At 45.5% G+C, this 25867-nt stretch overlaps 1 protein-coding gene across 1 annotated transcript in view; it reads left to right on the top strand.

Annotated features, from left to right (window-relative positions):
- The window catches only part of LOC144692683 (putative voltage-dependent R-type calcium channel subunit alpha-1E), a 902642-nt gene that overhangs the window by 770995 nt on the left and 105780 nt on the right, over positions 1-25867 (top strand). Inside the window, 2 exon segments of the mRNA XM_078561778.1 lie at positions 22482-22621; positions 24186-24294. Of these exon segments, the coding sequence (XP_078417904.1) occupies positions 22482-22621; positions 24186-24294 (249 nt within the window).

Raw genomic sequence — 25867 nt, forward strand, 5'->3', positions numbered from 1 at the left:
GTAGTTCTCAGTATCTCACTGTGTCATTTTCAGTGTCTCACTGTGTAATTCCCAGTGTCTCACTCTGTAGTTTCCAGTGTCTCACTGTGTACTTCCCTCTCTCACTGTGTTGTTTTCAGTATTTCACTGTGTTGTTCTCAGTGTCTCACTGTGCAGTTTTTAGTGTCTTACTGTATAGTTCTCAGTGCCTCCCTGTATAGTTTTCAATGTACCACTGTGTGGTTTTTAGTTTCTCACAGTGCAGTTCTCAGTGTCTCAATGTGTATTTCTCAGTGTCACACAGTGTAGTTCGCAGTGTCTCACTGTGCAGTTTTCAGTGTCTTGCTGTGTAGTTCTCAGTGTCTCTCTTTATAACTCAGTGTCTCACTCTTTATTTGACAGTGTCTCACTGTTTATTTCACAGTGTTTCATTGTGTACTTCTCAGTGTCTCACTGTGATTCTCAGTGTCTCACTGTGCAGCTCTCAGTGTCTCACTGTGATTCTCAGTGTCTCACTGTGATTTTCAGTGTCTCACTGTGATTCTCAGTGTCTCACTGTGTAGTTCTCAGTGTCTCACTGTGTAGCTCTCAGTGTCTCACTGTGTAGCTCTCAGTGTTTCACTGTATAGTTCTCAGTGTCTCACTGTGTAGCTCTCAGTGTCTCACTGTGTAGCTCTCAGTGTCTCACTGTATAGATTTCAGTGTCTCACTGTGTAGTTTTCAATGTCTTACTGTTTATTTCTCAGTGCCTGTCTGTATAGTTCAGTGTCTCACTTTATATTTCACAGTGTCTCGCTGTGTACTTTTCATCGTCTCATTGTGTAATTTTCAATGTATCACTTTGTAGTTTTTAGTTTCTGACTGTGCAGTTCTCAGTGTCTCGATGTGTATTTCTCAGTGTCTCACTGTGTAGTTCTCAGTGTCCCACTGTGTAGTTCTCAGTGTCTCACTGTGTAGTTCTGTGTCTCACTGTGTAGTTCTGTGTCTCACTGTGTAGTTTCCAATGTCTCAATGTGTAATTCACAACATCAAACTGTGTAATTCTTAATGTCTCACTGTGTAGCTTTCAGTGTCTCACTGTGTGGTTCCCAGTTTTGCACTGTGTAGTTCTCAGATTCTCACTGTCTATTTCACAGTGTCTCAATGTGTATTTCTCAGTGTATGAATGTGTATTTCTCAATGTCTCAATGTGTCTCACTATGTAGTTTTCAGTGTTTCACCATGTAGCTTACAGTGTCTCACTCTGGAGGTTTTAGTGTCTCACTGTGTTGTCTTCAATGTCACTGTTTATTTCTCAGTGTCTTGCAGCGCATTTGTCATTGACCCACTTTGTAGTTCTCAGTATTCTCACTGTGTCATTTTCAGTGTCTCACTGTGTAATTCCCAGTGTCTCACTCTGTAGTTCCCAGTGTTTCACTGTGTACTTCCCTCTCTCACTGTGTTGTTTTCAGTATTTCACTGTGTTGTTCTCAGTGTCTCACTGTGCAGTTTTTAGTGTCTTACTGTGTAGTTCTCAGTGCCTCTCTGTATAGTTTTCAATGTACCACTGTGTGGTTTTTAGTTTCTCACTGTGCAGTTCTCAGTGTCTCAATGTGTATTTTTCAGTGTCTGTGTAGTTCTCAGTGTCTCACTGTGTAGTTTCCAGTGTCTCACTGTGTCGTTTTCAGTGTCTCACTGTGTAGTTTGCAGTCTCTCACTGTGTAGTTTTCAGTGTCTCACTGTGTAGTTCCCAGTTTTGCACTGTGTATTTCTCAGATTCTCACTATCTATTTCACAGTGTCTCAAGGTGTATTTCTCAGTGTCTCAAGGTGTATTTCTCAGTGTCTCAAGGTGTATTTCTCAGTGTCTCAAGGTGTATTTCTCAGTGTCTCAAGGTGTATTTCTCAGTGTCTCAAGGTGTATTTCTCAGTGTCACACTGTATAGTTCTCAGTGTCTCACTGTGTAATTCCCAGTGTCTCACTGCATAGTTCTGTGTCTCCTTTTGTAGTTCTCATTGCCTCTCTGTATAGTTCAGTGCCTCACTGTATATTTCGCAGAGTCTCACAGTTTACTTTTCAGTGTCTAACTGTGTCGTTTTCAATGTATCACTGTGTGGTTTTTAGTTTCTCACTGTGCAGTTCTCAGTGTCTCTGTGTATTTCTCGGTGTCTCAATGTGTAAATTCACAGTGTCACACTGTGTAGTTCTCAGTGTCTCACTGTGTAGTTTCCAGTGTCTCAATGTGTAATTCACAATACCAGACTGTGTAATTCTGTGTCTCACTGTGTAGTTCCCAGTTTCGCACTGTGTAGTTCTCTGATTCTCACTGTCTATTTCTCAGTGTCTCACTGTCTATTTCTCAGTGTCTCAATGTGTATTTCTCAGTGTCTGAATGTGTATTTCTCAGTGTCTCAATGTGTAATTCAGTGTCACACTGTATAGTTCTCAGTGTCTCAATGTGTAGTTTCCAGTGCCTCAATGTGTAGTTCTGTGTCTCACTGTGTAGTTTTCAGTGTCTCACTGTATAGTTTTCAATGTGTCATTGTGTGATGTTTAGTTTCTCACTGTCCATTTCACAGTGTCACACTGTATAGTTTCCAGTGTCTCAATGTGTAATTCACAATACCACACTGTGTAATTCCCAGTGTCTCACTGCATAGTTCTGTGTCTCCCTGTTTAGTTCTCAGTGTCTCACTGTGTAGTTTTCCATGTATCACCATGTAGCTTACAGTGTCTCACTCTGAAGGTTTTAGTGTCTCACTGTGTTGTCCTCAATGTAACTGTGTATTTCTCAGTGTCTTGCACCGTAGTTGTCATTGTCCCACTTTGTAATTCTCAGTATCTCACTGTGTCATTTTCAGTGTTTCACTGAATAATTCTCAGTGTCTCACTCTGTAGTTCCCAGTGTCTCGCTGTGTAGTTTTCAATGTATCATTGTTTGGTGTTTAGTTTCTCACTGTGCAGTTCTCAGTGTCTCACTGTGTCGTTCTCAGTGTCTCACTGTGTCGTTCTCAGTGTCTCACTGTGTCATTCTCAGTGTCTCACTGTGTCGTTCTCAGTGTCTCACTGTGTCGTTCTCAGTGTCTCACTGTGTCATTCTCAGTGTCTCAGTGTCGTTCTCAGTGTCTCACTGTGTCGTTCTCAGTGTCTCACTGTGTCGTTCTCAGTATCTCACTGTGTCGTTTCCAGTGTCTCACTCTGTCGTTCTCAGTGTCTCACTGTGTAGTTTCCAGTGTCTCACTGTGTAGTTTCCAGTGTCTCACTGTGTCGTTTCCAGTGTCTCACTGTGTCGTTTCCAGTGTCTCACTGTGTCGTTTACAGTGTCTCACTGTGTTGTTTCCAGTGTCTCACTGTGTAGCTCATGGTGTTTCACTGTGTAGTGCTCAGTGTCTCACTGTGCAGTTTTCAGTGTCTCACTGTGCAGTTTTCAGTGTCTCACTGTGCAGTTTTCAGTGTCTCACTCTGTAGTTCCCAGTTTTGCACTGCGTAGTTCTCAGATTCTCACTGTCTCTTTCACAGTGTCTCACTGAGTAGCTCACACTGTCGCACTGAGTAGGTCACACTGTTGCATTAGATAGTTCTGCGTCTCCCTGTGTAGTTCTCAATGTCACACTGCGTAGTTTTCAATGTCTCACTCTGTAGTTCTGTGTCTCACTGTGGATTTTATGGGGCCTATTTTGTGGTTCTCAGTGTCTCACTGTGTAGTTTTCATTGTTTGACTGTGCAGTTCTCAGTGTCTCACTGTGCAGTCCCCGGTTTGTCACTGTGTATTTCTCAGTGTCTCACGGTGTTGTTCCCACTTTCTCACTGGACAGTTCTCCATCTCTGTGCAGCTCTCAGTTTCTCACTTTGCCTTTCTCAGTTTCTCCCTGTGCAGTTCTCAGTTTCTCACTGTTGGGTTTTGTCACTCATTGTGTTTTTCTCAGTGTCTCACTGTGTAGTTTTCAGTTTCTCACTGTTAATTTCCCAGCTTCTCACTCTGAATTTTTCTGTTTCTCACTGTGTAGTTCTCAGTTTCTGATTGTTTATATCGCAATCTCCCATTGTGTAGTTCTTGGTTTCTCCCTGCATTGTTCAGTTTCTTACTGTGTTGTTCTCAGTTTCTCACTTCTTCAGTTCTCAGTCTCTCACTCTTCAGTTCTCAGTCTCGCTCTGTAGTTCTATTTCTCACTGTGTAGGTCTTAGTCTTTCACTGTAGTTTGCTATGATCCAAGCTGAGATTGCCTCTGGACAACTCTGATCCGAGTTGAGCCCAACTTGATAGATACTAACTTTTATTTGTTTGTCTAGATACGTGGAGAGATGCTACTGAGCAGTCACAGGAGGCAACTGATGAACTTTTAACAAAATATTAAAACATTTATTAAACATGAAAAAATTAACTATATTACAATACTCCTTCACTCACACCTGTACCTTTACAGATATATATAGATTTGTAAGGATAACACAGGTTACAATAGCTGTCTTATACATTAATGCTCACAGTACATACACAATCCATGTAAACCAATAGGCACCCTGTGGTCAGACACACCACATTCAAACCAAGTGACAGATGCCACCTCAACCAGATGCTATGGATCTCTCCTCAACTCCCCTCAGAAGCTTGTCACACTGAGCCAACCGGTCTCTCTGAACCCCGTCTTTCACATGAGGGTTTCCAATATCCACTCTCCAAGAACTCACCTTGCAATCTTCTCCCAAACCAATGCTTTCTTTCAGATGCCTTCCACAAGGGTTCACCTCCAGGGTTTTGAACCCCCTTTCCGATGAACCTCGTCCCTGGGTCACCACATGCATTCAAGCTGCCTTCCATGCAGTCTGTCCCACTGACTCAGCCATCAACAGTACACCACTTCACATGGTCATAGCAAAGAGTTACAAACCTTAAGTTGTCTCTTTGGACCGTCTTGCCTCTTGAAAGCTGTCCTGGCTTTTTATCTGCTTTCTGTAGCTTTGGTCTCTTTAAATCTGAAACTTGGAACCTTTCGCTCTGCCGCTCAACCTTACCTTCGCTAACAGGACCTTTTCCAGGTTCCTGTTCTCCCTTTGACTAAAAGGTGTGCTTGGGACTTTCCCCTGTTCCACTCCCCTGGGTTCTGGGGGCTTTTCTTCAGCTTGGTGCTGGCTACCTGTTCCCTTTGCTCCAGTCTCTCCTGACAGCTACTTTCAATCAATTTTAGCTTGGGACTGGCTATCTGTCCCTTCCAGGTTTGTTCCCTGACAACTATGTTCAAAACCAGCTGAACTCCAACAGCTTCCAAAATAAATTACTGTTTCTCTCCTATGTGTGCCTATGGGAGGGATCTGCCTCTCTGTACCCCTGTTGCTAGGCAACAGCCCAATTCTTCAACACTTGTTTGTTTATCTTAGCTGCACAGTCATAAAAACATCATTAGAAATGCAAGCACCTTTTAAAAATGCAAGAGGAGGACCCTGAAACAGGCAGTCAGCAACACCTAGAGGAGAGATTGGAGGAGTGTTAAAAAGAGCAAGAGCTGAGAGTCAGAGCGGAGATTTAAAAAGAGCGGGAGCTGAGAGTCAGAGCGGAGATTTAAAAAGAGCGGGAGCTGAGAGTCAGAGTGGAGATTTAAAAAGAGCGGGAGCTGAGAATCAGAGAGGAGATTTAAAAAGAGCGGGAGCTGCGAGTCGGAGTGGAGATTTAAAAAGAGAAAGAGCTGAGAGTCGGAGCGGAGATTTAAAAAGAGAAAGAGCTGAGAGTCGGAGCGGAGATTTAAAAAGAGAAAGAGCTGAGAGTCGGAGCGGAGATTTAAAAAGAGAAAGAGCTGAGAGTCGGAGCGGAGATTTAAAAAGAGCGGGAGCTGAGAGTCGGAGCGGAGATTTAAAAAGAGCAGGAGCTGAGAGTCGGAGCGGAGATTTAAAAAGAGCGGGAGCTGAGAGTCGGAGCGGAGATTTAAAAAGAGCGGAGGCTGAGAGTCGGAGCGGAGATTTAAAAAGAGCGGAGGCTGAGAGTCAGAGGGAGATTTAAAAAGAGCGGGAGCTGAGAGATAGAGCGGAGATTTAAAAAGAGCGGGAGCTGAGAGATAGAGCGGAGATTTAAAAAGAGCGGGAGCTGAGAGTTAGAGCGGAGATTTAAAAAGAGCGGGAGTTGAGAGTCGGAGCGGAGATTTAAAAAGAGCGGGAGCTGAGAGTCGGAGCGGAGATTTAAAAAGAGCAGGAGGTGGACTCAGAGCTGAAAGCGGCACGAGGACATCACAATTCAGAAAGTGACGTGGCACGGGGGGAGGCAGCTGATTGGTAAGTAGGGTCAGGTGACTACTTCTACTTCTACTTCTTCTACTAATTAAACTGCTGCACTCCATTAGCTTAAACAAAATAAAGTGAGGACTTGGACTGTAGTGTGGGCGTTTGGAATGAAATACGGCCCCAAATGTAATTAGTATTCTTTAAAGGGTGTAACTAATGAGATTAATCTAAAGAGAAGTCATGGCAGCAGAGCTCATACCCATGATATACTCATCATGGGTAACTTTAATCTACATATTGATTGGACAAACCAAACTAGCAATAAACCTGTGGAGGAGGATTTCCTGGGGCAGAATTTTTCCGTCGGCGAGCAGGGTGCGGGGCCCACTTGCCGATGTGAAAATGACACGGGATGATGTCGGGCGGAACCCCCAACGTCATCCCGCCCCATTTAAATATTCAGGAAGGCGGGAGGACAGCGCGATCAGCTGTCCGCCTGTCGACCTGTCAATGGCCAATTGAGGCCATTGACAGGGTAGTTAAATCAATTAAAGGCCCTGCCCGTCCAACCTTAAGGCTGGCGGGCAGGCCAGGAGCCCCAGTGGGCTTCTGAAAAACATCAAACCTCATCCACTGGCGGGATGAGGTTTCATGATGGTTTTAAAAAACTTTAATAAAATTTATTTGATATTTATTAACATGTCCCATCTCATGTGACATTGTCACATGAGGGGGACATGTTAATTTTTTTATTTTTCAAGTTACAAACACTGTCAGCGCTCTCCCTGAGGCAGCACTTAGTCTCAGGGAGATGTGTGCTCTTTCTCGCGCATGTGTGAAAGAGCGCACTCTGACAGTTGGGGAAACCCCCCCCCCCACCCCCGCACAGGAAGCGTATAGCAATTCCCGTCGGGTGGCCCATTGGGCGGGCCTTAATTGGTCCGCCCACTCAAAATGGTGGCGGGGACCGTTTCGGGGCGGTGATCGGCTGCCCGCCCGCTGCCGAGTCGGTGGGGCCCACCCGCCCATCAAGGGCAAAATTCTGCCCCTGGAGTGTGGACATGATGGTTTTTTTTAGACCAATACATTGAGGAACCAACTAGAGAGCAGGCTATCCTAGACTGGGTATTGTGCAATGAGAAAGGATTAATTAACAATCTTGGGGAAGAGTGACCATAAAAATGATAGAATTGTTCATTAGGATGGAGAGGGAAGAAGTTGAATCTGAAACTAGGGTCCTGAATCTAAATAAAGGGAACTATGAGGGTATTAAGTGTGAGTTGGCAATGTGGATTAGAGAACCTGATTAAAAGGGTTGACAGCGGATAGGCAATGGCTAATATTTAAGGAACATATGCATAAATTACAACAATTATTCATTCCTGTCTGGTGCAGAAATAAACCGGGAAAGGTGACTCAACCATGGATTACAAAAGAAATTAGGGACAGTATTAGATCCAAAGAGGGAACATGTAAAATTGCCAGAAAAAGCAGCAAGCCTGAGGATTGGGAGCAGCTTAGAATTCAGCATAAGTAGATAAAAAGATTGATCAAGGGGAAAAGGGAGTACAAGAGTAAAATTGCAAGCAACATAAAAACTGACTGTAAAAGCTTCTATAAATATGTGAAGAGAAAAAGATTAGCGAAGACAAATGTAGGTCCCTTACAGCCAGAAATGGGAAATTATGATGGGGAACAAAAAAACGGCAGAAGAATTGAACACATATTTTGGTTCTGTCTTTACAAAAGAGAACATGAATCATATCCCAGAAATGTTAGGGAACCAAGGGTCTAGTGAGAGGGAGGAGTTGAAAAAAATCAGTATTCGTAAAATATATGGTGCTACAGAAATTAATGTGGTTTAAAGTTGAAAAATCCCCAGGGCCTGATAATCTACATCCCAGAGTACTAAAGGAAGTGGCCCTGGAAATATTGCATGCATTGGTGGTCATCTTCCAAAATTCTATAGACTCTGGAGCAGTTCCTACAGATTGGAGGGTGGCAAATGTAACCCCACTGTTTAAAAAAGGAGGGAGAGAAAAAAACAGGATTCCAGACCAGTTAGCCTAATATCAGTAGTGAGGAAAATGCTAGAGTCTATTATAAAAGACGTGGTAACAGAACACTTGGAAAGCATTAATGGGATTATACAAAGTCAGCATGGATTTATGAAAGGAAACTGATACTTAACTAATCTATTGGAATTTTTTGAGGGTGTAACTTGTAGAATAGATAAGGGAGAACCAGTGGATGTGATGTATTTGGATTTCAAGAAGGCTTTTGAGAAGGTCCCACATAAGAGGCTAATGGACAAAATTAAAGCACATTGGACTGAGGGTAATATACTGGCATGGATTGAGAATTGATTGTCAGACCGGAAACAGAGTGGGAATAGATGGGTCTTTTTCCGGGTGGTAGGCGGTGACTAGTGGTGTACCGCAGGGATCGTGCTTGGGCCCCAGCTATTCACGATACATATAAATGACTTGGATGAGGAAACTAAATGCAATATTGTGATGACACAAAACTGGGCGAGGTTGTGAGGAGGATGCAAAGGGGGCATCAGGGTGATTTAGACAAGTGTGTGTGGGAAAACACATGGCAGATGCAGTATAACGTGGATAAATGTGTAGTTATACACTTCAGTGTGAAAAACAAAGGCAGAGTATTACTTAAATGGTGATATATTGGGTAATGTGGATGATGTACAACGGGATCTGGGTGTCCTTGTACACCAGTCAATGAAAGTAAACAGGCAGGTGCAGCATGCAATTAGGAAGGCAAATGATATGTTGCATTTCATTGCAAGATGATTTGAGTTCAGAAGTAGAGATGTCTTACTGCAGTTATGCAGGGCCTTGGTAAGACCACATCTGGAGTATTGTGTGCAGTTTTGGTCTCCCTACCTAAGAAAGAATATACTTGCCACAGAGGGAGTACAGGGAAGGTTCACTGGGCTGATACCAGGGATGGCAGGACTGTGTATGAGGAGAGATTGGTTCGACTGGGCCTGTAATCACTGGAGTTTAGAAGAATGAGAGGGGATCAGAATGAAATGTATAAAATTCTAACAGGGCTAGAGAGACTGGGTGCAGGGAGGATGTTTCCCCTGGTTGGGGAGTCTAGAACCAGGGGCCACAGTCTCAGGATACGGGGCAGGCCATTTAGGATTGAGATAAGGAAAGCTTTCTTCACTCAGAGGGTGGTGAACCTATGGGATTCTCTACCACAGAGGCTGTGGAGGCAGGTCACTGAGTATATTCAAGAAAGAAATTGATACATTTTTGAATATTAGGGGCATCAAGGGGTATGGAGAGAAAGTGGGAATATGGCATTGAGATAGAGGATCAGCCATGATCATATGGAGTGGCAGAGCAGGCTCAATAGCCAAATGGCCTACTCCTGCTCCTAGTTTCTACATTTCTATGTTTAAAACTCAATTTGACCTTTCTTAACACACACATACAAAAATACAAATCAAAGTTAAACTTACTTAAAGTACCTTTATTTCATAACAAGTTTCCAATATTTCATTGCATTCTCAGTATTTCACCAGCTCATTCACAGTGCCTCACTGCGGAGTGTCCAAAGTCACACTGTGTAGTCCCAGTCTCTCGATTTATATCAGTGTGCAGTTCCTGATGTCTCACTGCCTAGTTTTTTTCATTATTCATTCGTGGGTTGTGGGTGTCACTGGCTAGTACAGCATTTATTGCCCATCCCTAATTGCCCTTGAGAAGGTGGTGGTGAGCTGCCTTCTTGAACCGCTGCAGTCCATGTGGTGTAGGTACATCCACAGTGCTGTTAAGGAGAGAGTTTCAGGATTTTGACCCAGCGACAGTGAAGGAACCATAATATATTTCCAAGTCAGGATGGTGAGTGGCTTGGAGGGGAACTTCCAGGTGGTGGTGTTCCCATGTGCCTGCTGCCTTTGTCCTTCTAGATGGTATTGGTTGTGGGTTCAGAAGGTGCTGTCTAAGCAGCCTTAGTTAATTCCTGCAGTGCATCTTGTAGACAATACACGCCGCTGCTACTCTGTGTCGGTGGTGGAGGGAGTGAATGTTTGTGGATGGGGTGCCAATCAAGCGGGATGCTTTGTCCTGGTTGGTGTCAAGCTTCTTGAGTGTTGTTGGAGCTGCACTCTTCCAGGAAAGTAGGGAGTATTTTATCTTGACTTGTGCCTTGTAGATGGTGGACAGGCTTTGGGGAGTCAGGAGGTGAGTTACTCGCCACAGGATTCCTAATCTCTGACCTACTCTTGTATCTACAGTATTTATATGGCTAAGTCCAGTTCAGTTTCTGGTCAATGGTAACCCCCAGGATGTTGATAGTGGGGGGTTCAGTGATTGTAATGCTATTGAATGTCAAGGGGCGATGGTTAGATTCTCTCTTGTTGGAGATGGCCAGTACCTGGCACTTGTGTGGTGTGAATGTTACTTGCCACTTGTCAGCCCAAGCCTGGATATTGTCCAGGTCTTGCTGCATTTGGACATGGACTGCTTCAGTATCTGAGGATACGCAAATGGTGCTGAACATTGTGCAATCATCAGTGAACATCCCCACTTCTGACCTTATGATGGAAGGAAGGTCATTGATGAAGCAGCTGAAGATGTTTGGGCCGAGGACACTACTCTGAGGAACTCCTGCAGCGATGTCCTGGAGCTGAGATGACTGACCTCCAACAACCACAACCATCTTCCTTTATGCTAAGTATGACTCCAACCAGCAGAGAGTTTTCCCCCTGATTCCCATTGATTCCAGTTTTGCTAGGGCTCCTTGATTCCACACTCTGTCAAATGCTGCCTTGATGTCAAGGGCAGTCACTCTCACTTCACCTCATGAGTTCAGCTCTTTTGACCATGTTTGAACCAAGGCTGTAATGAGGTCAGGAGCTGAGTGGCCCTGGCAGAACACAGACTGGGCATCAATGAGCAGGTTATTGCTAAGCTAGTGGCACTTGATAGCACTGTTGATGACCCCTTCCACTACTTTACTGATGATTGAGTTGGATTTGTCCTGCTTTTTGTGTACAGCACATACCTGGGCAATTTTTCACATGGCCATGTAGGTGCCAGTGTTGGAGCTGTACTGGAACAGCTTGGCTAGGGGCGCAGCAAGTTCTGGAGCACAAGTCTACAGTACTATTGCTGGAATATTGTCAGGGCCCATAGCCTTTGCAGTATCCAGTGCCTTCAGCCGTTTCTTGATATCACGTGAACTGAATGAAATTAACTGAAGACTGGCATCTGTGATGCTGGGGACCTCCAGAGGAGGCCGAGATGGATCATCCACTTAACACTCCTGGCTGAAAATTGTTGCGAATATTTCAGCCTTATCTTTTGCACAGATGTGCTGGGCTCCTCCATCATTGAGGATGGGGATATTTGTAGAGACTCTTCCTCCAGTGAGTTGTTTAACTGGATGTGGCAGGACTGCAGAGCTTAGATCTGATCCGTTGGTTGTGGGATCACTTAACTCTGTCTATCACTGTTTGGCACGCAAGTAGTCCTGTGTTAGCAGCAGAATTGCATTAATCTGTAACCTCTCAATCCATAACCCATGGCCCGACATATCCCTCACTCTATCATTACCACCAAGCCAGGGGATCAACCCTGGTTCAATGGAGAGTGCAGGAGGGCATGCCAGGAGCAGAACCAGGTATACCTAAAAATGAGGTGCCAACCTGGTGAAGCTATAACACAGGGCTACTTGCGTGCCAAACAGCATAAGCAGCAAGTGATAGACAGAGCTAAGCGCTCCCACAACCAACAGATCAAATCTAAGCTCTGCAGACCTGCCACATGCAGTCACAAATGGTGGTGAACAATTTAACAACTCACTAGAGGAGGAGGCACCAGAAAATCCCCATCCTCAATGATGGAGGAGCCCAGCACGTCAGTGCGAAAGATAAGGCTGAAGCATTTGCAACCATCTTCAGCCAGAAGTGCCGAGTGGATGATCCATCGCGACCTCCTCCGGAGGTCCCCAGCATCACAGATGCCAGTCTTCAGCCACATCCCTAGCCAGGTTGTTCCAGTACAGCTACAATACTGACATCTTACCAACAATGTGGGAAATTGCCCCAGCAAGTCCTGTCCGTGGAAAGCTGAACAAATTCAAACATCCCATCAGTCTGCTCTCAATCATCAACAAAGTGATGGAAGGCGTCATCAGCAGTGCTATCAAGCAGTATTTACTCAGCAATAACCTGCTCACTGACACTCAGTTTGGGTTCCGCCAGGGCCACTCAGCTCCTGACCTCATTCCAGTCTTGGTCCAAACTTCAACCAAGTAGCTGAACTCGAGGTGAAGTGAAAGTGACTGCCCTTGTTATCAACCTGAAGCTGCTAACTCTCACTGGGTTATGTTATATCTCAGGCTGAAAGAACACCACCTGGAGTTACAGAGTTAGTGGCAGGAGTCACGTCGTTTCATCTGCCTTGTTGGTTAACTTCCAACAACGTGCCAACTAACCTTGGTTAACCTTCATTAGTAAGCAGCATGCAATGCAGTACAACGCAGTTCTCCCAACGCATTTGGTAAGCATTATAACATCTCTCCTTTACCAAATGAAATTTATGTCACCTTCGTTTTGTTTGTGTTTTTTTTGCGTCATTACCCTAGATGACAACTTTCTAAACTATGACCTAAACTATGACCTGAATTCCTAAAATCCAACATTTTATCAAACGTCCTTCACAACATTCACTGAGTGACTAAATTTCAACAATTACCAATGTCAGTAAGTTCAGTGTATCACAGCCCAATGTAGTTTCAGTCTTTTGTTCAGTGTTTCACTTTCTGGAACTGTTGTTTCTCTGTTTCTTCAAATAGCATAAACTGAACTTCTGACTTCCCTTTCACTCTTTAACTGTGGCATTCTTTGGGATAATCATCGCTTTGTAACTCGATGCTCTGCAATGATCCACTCCAATTGCTTTCTCCTGTACTTCTCCTGTGCTAACATCGCAAATGGGAACTTCAAAATCACAAGGACAGTGTTTGGCCTGCACCATTTTTATTTTGAACATAGTCACAATACATAAAACTTCACATCTAGATACCTGCCTTGTGTCAAAGGTTTCAGCTTAAAATTGCATTGTTTTAAATCAATAATTGTTGCTCCAAACTGATTTCCAATTTCACATTCTGTCGCTAAATCACATGAAACTTCATATCGCTTTGCTGGCCTCCTCTCACGCCGTGGTCTGCCTGCTGTCTCAGGATCTCTGGTCATCACATCAGGGTTCAAAAATGTCATCATCCCCTCTAGAACCGATGTACATTCCTCTGGATAGCAAGCTGCCTGCCTGCCATCAGCCTCGCTGGCTTGGACTCGTGGATTGCTGGATGTCAGCTTTGACTCAGCCCCTACATCTGATTCATCTGCTGCTGACTGTCACCTTAGGCACACGAAGAATTTCTGTCATACAGAACTCCTTCTAGTGACTGCACAGTCACACTGTTTCCCTTCTTGGTGATGACAGTGTACTGCTTGGGGTAAAATGGTGCATCCATGTTATTCGGGCTGTCCTGTCTCAACAGCATTTCATCACCTGGCATCACATCAGGCTGTCTAGTTCCGCTCCTGTGCTCTGTATAAAACTTTGCAGCATCCATTTTTCTCATGATCTCGAAACTTCTGATCAACACTGATGTCCCTCGGTTCTGGCATCTGGTTGTGTATTTTGTGTCCAAATAGCAGCTCAGCTGGACTCTTTCCGATCGTGGCGTGTGGAGTTGCTCTATACATGGCCACACACAAAGCAACACCTTGTTCCAATCTGCCCTCAGCCTGAACAATCCTCACCCATTTCTATAAGGATTGGTTTTGTTGTTCGGCTTCCCCATTTGCTTGTGGGGATTGAGTGATTTAGGGATCACCCTGTGATGGTGAATGCCTGTGAATTGCAATCTGCAAAGGTCCATGAAATGAATTGTGGCCCATTGTCTGAATACAGGAGTTGGCAGAATTTTGCCCTTGTCGGGCGGGTTTGGCGGGGGCGGCCGCCCGCGACCAGGGCCGGACTGCGATTTTGCGCCAGCGGGCCAATTAAAGCCTTCCCAGTGTGGAATGCAAGTGGCAGCACTCAGCGCTGCCTGTGCGGGCGGGAGAGAAGGGCAAGCGGGGAACTTTGCGCATGCACGCAAGCTAGCACTTGAAAATCTCGCTGAGGGACAGAGCTGCCTCAGGAAGATGACGTTTTAAAAATTAGAAATAAAGAATTAAAAAATGTTATAAAACATGTCCCCTCATGTGACTCTGTCACATGAGTGGGTAAATGTTATAAATTAAAGTTTTAAAAATTTATTTTATTTTTATTTGATATTGGAGATCTCATCCCGCTCGTGGATGAGGTTTCCAAAAAAATGCAAAGGCCACCATAAGGTTGGATGGGCAGTGAAAATTTTAATTTAATTGATACTTTAATGGCCTTAACAGGCGTTTTAATTGTCGGTGGGCGCGCTGCCGATTCCTATGTGCGCCCGCTGACCAAATTATCGCGCGACTGCACGTTGAAATTGGGACACTCGCCCGATGTCACCGAGCATCATTTCGCGCTCGAGCGGGTTGAGCGCGCGCCTGCTGAGGTGAAAATTATGCCCAGTGACCTTGCAAATATTTCAGTGACTGCAGACACCATTTTCTCCACTGTTGTAGACTTCATCACAATGTACTCATAGTAACGGCTGCAGTCGTCAATCACCACTAGTATGGTCTCTCCTGATGGAATTGGGCCTAAGAGGTCAACTGCTACATCTTCCCATGGTCCAGTCAGTAACAGTGCACTGCATGCTGGTTCTGAGGGATTGGGCCTGATGACAAGTTGACATCCATGACATGTTTTTGACAAACTGCTCCACATCTTTCTCCAGCCCTGGCCACCATACTCTGGTTCGTAAGTTTTGCTTAGTACCCACCATGTCCAAGTGACCCTCATGAGCTAGCATCACCGGTCTAGGCCTAAGCTTTTGTGGCACCACAAGCCTGCTGCCTCTGAAAACACACTTCCCCCACTCCCCCTTCCTGCACAGTTCATCTCTCAGAGCGATGTATGCCTGGAATGGGCAATTCTCCCAGTTTCCAGCCTGGATTCTGTGTTTGATGTCATCCAATTCTGGATCTTTGTCTGACTCTCTCTCGATTTCTCTAGTTGTCATTGCTCTGGGTATGGCATAAACTGCACGAATGACTCAGCTTTCTCCTCTAGTGATGATCTGTGTGTTTGACCCTCCCTCAGTAGTTGTGACAGTGGAGGTCAGCAATGTTCATCTTTCCAGCAAAATGAACCACTTTGTTCTTGTGCTGCTGGAGTCTCAAAGCCCATCTCTCAATCCTGGCACATTGTTTGGATCTGGGAGAATAAATCATCTCTAATGGTTTGTGACCCGTCACTAATTCAAACTCAATCCCAAACAAGTAGGCATCGAATCTTTCACATGCCCACACCAACCCCTGGGTTTATTTCTCCATCTGAGGATATGTCCTTCCACATTCAGAGAGCTGCTCACACAGGCAATGATTCTTAGGCCTCCAGCATGTATTTACACTCGCACTGCTCCTAATCCGACTGGATTAGCATCTGCCATCACTTTCATCGGTGTATTTGAATCATAATATTTCAGAGTTCGAACTCTTGTCAAGCCGTCTCTCAAAGCTTTGAGGGCAGCTTCCTTTTCTTCATAAACTCTGAACTGTTCATTCTTCCTGGTCAACTTCCTCCGGATTAACAGTTCACTGAAGTTTGGGATTTACCTCGCACAATAGTTCCTAAATCCCGGAAAACTTCTCCCTTTGATGGCATTTTGTGATTCACGTGAATCTGCGATTGCTTCTCTCTTGTCTTTGGCAGGATTGATTCTGCAGCTCGTCAGTTTATCCCCCCAAGACCGTTAGCTCTGTCACGCCCAGCAGGCAGTTGTCTACATTTACCGTAAATCCTGCTGGCTGAAATCCAGCCAATACTAATCTCAGTTTCTCATTATGTTCCTCTCCATTAACTCCATGAAAAACGATGTCATCTAAGATATTGGCTGCTCCTGGGATCCCTTGTATTACCTTATGGATTCTGTGTTGGTTATTCTCTGGTGCCCGACAGCAATCTCTGTCCACAATGAGTAACAAAAGCTATCATCTTCCTTCAATCACGATGAAGCTCCAGGTGATGATACCCTCACTTTAAGTCTAATTACTTACTGACAACTCTTGAAAGACTCATCAAGGCTCCTTCGATAGCACCTTCCAAACCCACAACCACTACCATCTAGAACAGGACAGCAGACATATGGGAACACCACCACCTGGAAGTTCCCCTCCACATCACACATCATCCTGGCATGGAAATATATCACCGTTCCTTCACTGTCGCTGGGTAAAAATCCTGGAATTTCCTCCCTAACAGCACTGTGGGTGTACCTACACCACATGGACTGCAGCAGTTCAGGAAGGCAGCTCACCACCACCTTCTCAAGGGCAACTAGGGATGGGCCAGGTGGTTAACAGTGAGGTTGAGTGTCTTGGGATACAGGAATATATAGACGGGATGGTCAAATGGGCAGATAAGTGGCAGATGGAATTTAACCCTGAAAAATGTGAGGTGATACACTTTGGAAGGAGTAATTTGACAAGGAAGTATTCAATGAACGGCATAACACTAGGAAGTTCTGAGGAACAAAGGGACCCTGGTGTGTGTGCCCATAGACCTCTGAAGGCGGAGGGGCATGTTAGTGGGGTGGTGAAAAAGGCATATGGGACACTTGCCTTTATCAATCGAGGTATAGATTACAAAAATAGGGAGGTCATGTTGGAATCGTATAGAACCTTGGTGAGGCCACAGCTGGAGTACTGTGTGCAGTTCTGGTCGCCACATTATAGGAAGGATGTAATTGCACTTGAGAGGGTGCAGAGGAGATTCACCAGGATGTTGCCTGGGATGAAACATTTAAGTTATGAAGAGAGGTTGGATAGACTTGGGTTGTTTTTGTTGGAGCAGAGAAGACTGAGGAGCGGCCTGATCGAGGTGTACAGGATTATGAGGGGCATGGACAGGGTGGATAGGGAGCAGCTGTTCCCCTCAGTTGAAGGGTCAGTCACAATGGGACACAAGTTCAAGGTGAGGAGCAGGAGGTTTAGGGGGGATGTGAGGAAAAACTGTTTTCCCCAGAGGGTGGTGATGGTCTGGAATGCACTGCCTGGGAGGGTGGTGGAGGCGGGTTGCCACACATCCTTTAAAAAGCACCTGGATGAGCACTTGGCACGGCATTACATTCAAGGCTATGGGCCAAGTGCTGGTAAATGGGATTAGGTAGGTAGGTCAGGTGTTTCTCACGTGTCGGTGCAGATTCGATGGGCCGAAATGCCTCTTCTGCACTGTGTAATTCTGTGGGCAATAAATGCTGCCCAGCCAGTGACGTCCACATCCCATGAATCAATAAAGAGTGAGTCTGTCCACACTGACATTTTCTCATGACCACTTCATTCACCTGTCGCATATCAACACAGAGTCTGTTGTCACCATTTGGCTGTGACATGACCGAAACAGGGCTCACCCACAGCATTGGTCCTGGTCAGTCAGTTCCTTGCTTTTTGCCTTAATTTTCCCTTTCAGACTAAAAGATGTTCTGTGAACAGGCTGAGCTACAGGCTTCACGTTCTCATTAATGGTTAATCTCCCTTAGTGATTGTGCATGTGTCTTAAACATTGGTACAAACTCCTCTCTATGCTTCACATAGAACTTCACAGAACCATAGAACCATAGAAAAGTTACAGCACAGAAGGAGGCCATTTGGCCCATCTTGTCCATGCCAGCCCGAGGACACCCAGGTGCCCTTTCTAATCCCACCTTCCTGCTTCCAGCCCATTGCCCTGCAGCTTATAGCACTTAAGGTGCAGGTCCAGGTACTTTTTAAAAGAGTTTAGAGTTTCTGCCTCAACCACCAACTTGGGCAGCAAATTCCAGACACTCACTACCCTCTGCGTAAAAAAGTTCTTCCTCATGTCCCTTATGTACACCTTCTGTCACTTATCTTGAATCTATGTCCCCTGGTTCTAGAATTCTCCACCAAGGGAAACAATTTTATCCTGTCCACTCCATCTATTCCCCCCATAATTTTGTACACCTCAATCAAGTCACCTCTCAGCCTTCTTTGTTCTAAGGAAAATAACCCCAACCTATCCAATCTCTCCTTGTAGCTACCCTTTTCTAGCCCTGGAAACATTTTTGTAAACCTCCTCTGCACTCTCTCCAGAGCTATTAAGTCCTTCCTGCAATGTGGAGACCTGAACTGCACACAATGCTCCAGTTGTGGCCTCACCAGTGTTTTATACAATTCCAACATTATATCCTTACTTTTATATTCTATACCTCTGCCAATAAAGGAGAGCATTCCATATGCCTTCTTTGCAACCTTGTCTAGTTGAACTGCTGCCTTCAGGGACCTGTGTACTTGTACGCCAAGATCTCTCACTTCATCTACCCGTCTTGGTATATTCCCATTTATTGTGTAATCCCAGTAACTGTTTGACCTCCCTAAATGTATGACCTCACACTTCTCTATGTTAAAATCCATCTGCCACTTTACCGCCCACTCCACCAACCCATCTCTATCGTTTTGGAGACTATGGCTATCCTCTACACTATCCACTGCTCGGCCAATCTTTGTGTCATCTGCAAATTTCCCAATTGTGCCCCCCACGTTCAAGTCCAAATCGTTAATGTATAACAAAAACCACAAGGGTCCCAACACCAAGCCCTGTGGAACACCACTTGAGACAACTTTCCATTCGCAAGGGCATCCATCGACCATTACCCTTTGTTTCCTGTTACAAAGCCAACCTTTTATCCAGTTTGCCACATTACCCTGAATCCCATGGGCTTTTACTTTCCTGACCAATCTGCCATGTGGGACCTTGTCAAAGGTTTTGTTAAAATCCATGTACACAACATCCACTGCACTACCTTCATCAACCCTTCTTGTCACTTCCTCAAAGAATTCAATCAGATTTGTGAGGCAAGACCTTCCTTTAACAAATCCATGCTGACCATCCCTGACTAGTCCATGCCTTTCCACATGACAGTTAATCCTATCTCTCAGGATTGATTCTACTAATTTGCTCAGCACCAATGTAAGACTAACTGGCCCATAATTGTTTGGCATTTCCTTTGATCCCTTTTAAAACAATGGAACTATGTTTTCATTTCTCCAGTCCTCCGGTACCTCCTCTGTATCTAGTGAAGATTGGAAAATCATCCTCAGAGCATCTGCTATCTCCTCCCTGACTTCCTTCAGCAGCCTCGAAACAATCCATCTGGCCCTGGTGACTTATCAATTTTCAAGGATTTCAACCCTTGAAGTATTTCCTCTCTCTTCATGACTACCCTGTCCAATATCTCGCAGGGTTCCTCCTGGACTACTATATCTACATCCTCCCTTTCCTTTGTAAACACAGAGACAAAATATTCATTCAAAACCCTTCCCACAGCCTCTGCATCTACACACAAGTTTCCGTCTTCATCTCTGTTAGGTCCCACTTTTTCTTTAACTAACCTTTTAGCATTAATGTATTGGTAAAACATCTTTGGGTTATCTTTAACTTTACTTGCTAATCTTTTTTCATGCTATTTCTTTGATTTCCTTATTTCCTTTTTTACTTCAACCCTGCACTTCCTATATTTGTCTAGGCTGTCTGCAGTGCTAAGTTCCTTGTGCCTATCGTACGCTTTCGTTTTCTGTTTGATCTTCCCCTGTATTCCTCTAGACAACCAGGGAGGTCTAGATTTGGCAGTACCACTCTTATTTTTGTAGGGGACATGTCTACTTTGTACAATTAGGATCTCGCTTTTTAGTGCTTCCCACTGGTTTTCCACTGTTTTATCCTCCAGCAGTGCTGTCCAATCCACCTCAGCCAAGTCCCTTCTCATTTCTGCAAAATTCGCCTTCCATTCAACTTTTACTCCTGCCTTATCTCTGTCCTTTTCCATGGTAATGCTAAATCTAACTGAATTGTGATCACTGTCCCCGATATGGTCGCCAACTGTCACTTCACTCACTTGCTCTTCTTCATTCCCCAAGACTAGGTCTAAATTTGCATCTCCTCTCGTTGGGTTTGTCACTAATTGGTTGAAAAAATTTTCCTGGACACGCTGCATGAATTTTTCTCCCTCAGTGCCCCTTATATTGTTTGAATCGCAGTTGATATTAGGATAGTTGAAGTCTCCTACTATTATTGCCCTCTTGTTCTTACAAGCAGAAATTTGCCTACATAAGACCATAAGACATAGGAGCAGAAATTAGGCCATTCGGCCCATCGAGTCTGCTCCACTATTCAATCATGGCTGATAAGTTTCTCAGCCTTCTCCCCGTAACTTTTGATCCCCTTACCAATCAAGAACCTATCTATCTCGGTCTTAAATACACTCAATGACCTGGCCTCCACAGCCTTCTGTGGCAATGAATTCCCGAGATTCACCACTCTCTGGCTAAAGAAGTTTCTCCTCATCTCTGTTCTAAAAGGTCTCCCCTTTACTCTGAGGCTGTGCCCTTGGGTCCTAGTCTCTCCTACTAATGGAAACATCTTCCCCACATCCACTCTATCCAGGCCTTTCAGTATTCTGTAAGTTTCAATCAGATCCCCCCTCATCCTTCTAAACTCCATCGAGTACAGACCCAGAGTCCTCAAACGTTCCTCATACGTTAAGCCTTTCATTCCTGGGATCGTTCTCGTGAACCTCCTCTGGACTCTCTCCAGGGCCAGAACATCCTTCCTGAGATACGGGGCCCAAACTTGCTCAATATTCTAAATGTGGTCTGTCCAGAGCCTTATAAAGCTTCAGCAGCACATCCCTGCTTTTATATTCTAGTCCTCTTGAAATAAGTGCCAACATTGCATTTGCCTTTCTAACTACCGACTCAACCTGCCAGTTAACCTTAAGAGAATCCTGGACTAGAACTTCCAAGTCCCAAATCCAGAATTTCTGAATTCTCTCTCCATTTAGAAAATAGCCTATGCCTCTATTCTTCCTACCAAAGTGCATGACCTCACACTTCCCCACGTCGTATTCCATCTGCCACTTCTTTGCCCATTCTCCTAACCTGTCCAAATCCTTCTGCAGCCTCCCCGCCTCCTCAATACTACCTGTCCCTCCACCTATCTTTGTATCATCTGCAAACTTAGCCAGGATGCCCTCAGTTCCTTCATCTAGATCATTAATGTATAAAGTGAAAAGTTATGGTCCCAACACTGACCTCTGCGGAACTCCACTAGTCATATTTGTTCTTCTATCTTCGTTTCATTATTTGGGAGTCTGTAGTATACTCCCAGTAGTGTGACAGCTCCTTTTTTATTTCTAAGCTCAATCCATAAAGCCTCGTTTGTTGACCCATTTAGTATATCATCCCTTCCCACAACTGGAATTGATTCTTTAACCATTAGTGCTATCCCCCCTCCTTTTTTGCCTCCTACTCTATCGTGTCTGAAGACTCTATAACCAGGGATATTAAGCTGCCAGTTTTGTCCCTCCTTTAGCCAGGTCTTCGTTATAGCAATAACATCCTGCTGCCATGTGTCTACCTGTGCCCTTAACTCATCTACCTTTGTTTGTAATACTCCTTGCATTGAAGTATAAACAGTTTAACCCCGTCAATTTCCCTTGCTGGACACTTTGCTTCTCCTGTAGCTCCATGTCTATCACAATGTCCCTAGCTAATGTTCTACCTCCATTTTTCTGATCTGAATCTGACCTATCTGATCCTACTCCTGGGATCCCATCCCCCTGCCACGCTAGTTTAAATACCAGAGTTCACTTTCAATCCAACCTCAAGCCCCGTCGAGGCTTGGGCCGTTCCTCCGCTCAGAATCATTACAAACTCAGCCTCTATGTTCTGATCCCCAGCTCTCACAGCCACAGTGAAGCATCCAACAGTCTGAAGTGGGGTTTTTGATATGTAAAGATAGAGCTTTTGACACATTTTTGAGGTGTGCACTTGATTCTCTTTGTCTTCAGTGCCCTTCCCCCAGCGCTCTGTCGATGACATCACCGTCACTGCCTGAATCTACAGAAATGCTCACTTCAACACCACCGACAATCACTGGAACTCTTGTGTGGTTGTTCCCGTTGACAGAAAACATATCCACGATTGCTATTTGTGTCCTCTCTTTCTGCATTTTCTTCAGCTCTTCTCACAGTTATGCTGCTTTCACCTCTTTCCTTTATGTGGGTTGCCAGGCTACCCTCTTGCTCAGCTTTGCTTCTGCACTTCTTGACAAACTGGTCTTTTCCCCCATTTTTTCTGCATATCTTTCCCTTGGCAGGGCCACAGACATCTTTTCCATAGAGCCCCAAATTTCCACAATTGAAATGCTCGCCCTCAGACCTTTTGCAGTTTACATTTACACGTACCTGGATTCTGTTCTCCCACTCGGTTCACTTTGCCATGCCAGTGGCAGAGGTGGTACTTAGTTTCATGTTGTGACATTGCCCACCCACTGCTCCCAGTGCAGCTGCTATTTCCAACGCGTCATCCAACATTAAGTCACCTCCTCTTCCCAGCAGCTTACACCTCCACTTGTCCAACGCCTGCCTCCAACTAGTCACAAATTGGGCAACAGTTTACCCCTCTTTCTGTCTCACCTGATAGAAAGTGTGCCTTTGGAATGTGCCATTTAGCATCACAACATAATGGTCCTTCAAAGCATTCACTGCAGGTTCAGAATCCATCTTTTCTCCCATGTCAGGCAACGTCTTGAAAGTCTCTGAAACTCTGTTTCTCTCTCCACAGATGCTGCCAGACCTGCTGAGTTTTTCCAGCATTTTCTGTTTTTGTTTCAGATTTCCAGCATCCGCAGTGTTTTGCTTTTATCTTGAAAGTCACCCTCATCGAAGCACCCGCATTGAACAACAATAAGGCCTGTCAGGGTGCTTTCTGCGCTAGTGCCGCCCCTTCCAAAACAGACCCTGACTGTCAGCGAACACTTCAAACTCCCCCAGCCACCTTTCACATTTCACACTGATGGCTCCGGCCCAGCCGCCAGATTAAACAGCTCGTTTCTCCGGACTGCAGGCATATCGACTCCAGCAAACGCCATGATCCAATCCTGAATATCTCCATGTTTACCCTCATCGCCAATGTCACATCTCAGGCTGAAAGAACAAAACTCAAACTCTCACATTTGGCTGCAGTGGGCACATCATTTAATCCATCATATTGGCAAATTTCTGACCACATGTTACCTGACCTTGGTTGACCATCATCAGTATGTGAGAGGCGATCCAGTACAACCCAAGTATCTGCAGGCATTTGGTTATCATTATGGCAGGGATCCCACTCTCCTCCTCGCCTGAAGGTGCTGACTCTCACTGGGGTACAGTTCCATGGATCCCACTCTCCTCCTCGCCTGAAGGTGCTGACTCTCACTGGGGTACAGTTCCATGGATCCCACTCCCCTCCTCTCCTGAAGGTGCTGACTCTCACTGGGGTACAGTTCCAAGGACCCCAATCCCCTCCTCTCCTGAAGGTGCTGACGTTCACTGGGGTACAGTTCCATGGATCCCACTCCCCTCCTCTCCTGACGGTGCTGACTCTCACCGGGGTACAGTTCCATGGATCCCACTCCCCTCCTCTCCTGAAGGTGCTGACTCTCACTGGGGTACAGTTCCAAGGACCCCAATCCCCTCCTCGCCTGAAGGTGCTGACTCTCACTGGGGTACAGTTCCATGGATCCCACTCCTTTCCCTTCCTGAAGGTGCTGACTGTCACTGGGGTACAGTTCCATGGACCCCTCTCCCCCTCCTCTCCTGAAGGTGCTGACTCTCACTGGGGTACAGTTCCATGGACCCCACTCCCACTCCGACAGGGACTCATGACCAGTGTCCCCTCTCTATCCCAAATGAGATCCATAGGGAGTAGGGACAGAACCCAGCACCTCCTGAAGCTTCCCTGTGTAAACGGACTGAGCTATTTCTGAAGCCAGGTACAATTGTTCCATCTTAATTTGTTCTTTGTGTTTGTTTTCCAGGAAACAATGTGAGTAAGTGCAGCAGTTGCAGTTCAGTGAAGGACGAGGAGAAAAAGTCCAGGACGATTATACCCTACAGCTCCATGTTCCTTTTCAGTACCACCAATCCGTAAGTCATGTCAGTTCCTGTTAAATTGCCAACTCTCCTGAATTGCCCTGAAGTGTCCTGGAATTACAGATTAATATCCTGGGCACTGCCACAAGCAAAAAACAAGGAGAAAGAAATCAAAGGACTGTTAGAAACATCAGTGTGTTTGATTAACTGGTTCTTAAAATATTGAGGAAGGATAATAAAATCAGGGGAGATTGTGGTGTCGTGGTAATGTCACTGGACTAGTAATCCAGGGGCCCAGGATAATGCCCTAGGGACATCAAATCCCCTCACAGCAGCCGGCGAAATTTAAATTCTATTAATAAATCCAGAATTGAAAGCTAGTCTCAGTTATGGTGACTGTGACAAATGTTGATTGTTGTTGAAACAAAAACATCTCATTCACCAATGTCCTTTAGGACATCTGTCTTCTCGATCTGGAACCCAGATCCACAGCAGTGTTGTTCACTCTGAACTGCCCTCTAAAATGGCCTAGCATGGCATTCAATTCACTGGCAATTAGGGACGGACAGTATATGCTGCAGCTATGCCCACACCCCATCACTCAATTTTAACAAAATGGTTTTACCTGACCTGGGGCTGTAGGGGACAAGGGATGCCAATGACCAGACTCGAACCAAAGTTGACAATCCTAGTTGTTGTGCAACTCCCTCAGAAGGTGATGATGAGAGATGGGTGCACATCCAGACAACAGCCAGAAGAGTGTGGGGTTCCCCCATCTCTCTGCTCCAGGAAGCTCTCCGTTCTTGAATGAACAGTAGCTCCTGCGCTGGCGAGAAAGGTCCTTCAACAGGCAGGAAAGTGGCGAGGTGGCAACGATGATTCCCTCTCCCCAAGGGAGGGAGGAGAGGTGGATCTTCCTGTTCCTCTATGGGGGAGGGGGTGAGGTGGATCTTCCTATTCCTCTATGGGGGAGGGGGGGGGTGAGGTGGATCTTCCTATTCCTCTATGAGGGAGGGGGCTGAGGTGGATCTTCCTATTCCTCTATGAGGGAGGGGGCTGAGGTGGATCTTCCTATTCCTCTATGGGGGAGGAGAGGTGGATCTTCCTATTCCTCTATCAGGGAGGGTGTGAGGTGGATCTTCCTGTTCCTCTATGGGGGAGTGGGGTGTGAGGTGGATCTTCCTATTTCTCTATGAGGGACGGGGTGAGGTGGATCTTCCTATTCCTCTATCAGGGAGGGTGTGAGGTGGATCTTCCTATTCCTCTATGGGGGAGGGGGTGAGGTGGATCTTCCTATTCCTCTATGGGGGAGGAGAGGTGGATCTTCCTATTCCTCTATCAGGGAGGGTGTGAGGTGGATCTTCCTATTCCTCCAGGAGGGAGGTGGTGAGGTGGTTCTTCCTATTCCTCTATGGGGGAGGGGGTGAGGTGGATCTTGCTCCTGGAACCTGCAATGATAACGTTGGGAGGGTTCGGGTACAGTCTGTGTGACCTCTACAGGAGGGTGTGTGTGATGAGACCATATGGAGTTGGGAGTGAGGATGGGTTTGGGGGATTTGGGATTGGGAATATTTGTGTCTCTGTGAGGAAGCTGGAATGCTCACATACCTCCCGGTGAGATGCCCCC

This window comes from Cetorhinus maximus, chromosome 17, assembly GCF_964194155.1.
Source record: "Cetorhinus maximus chromosome 17, sCetMax3.hap1.1, whole genome shotgun sequence".
In the NCBI taxonomy this organism is placed as follows: Eukaryota; Metazoa; Chordata; class Chondrichthyes; order Lamniformes; family Cetorhinidae; genus Cetorhinus; species Cetorhinus maximus.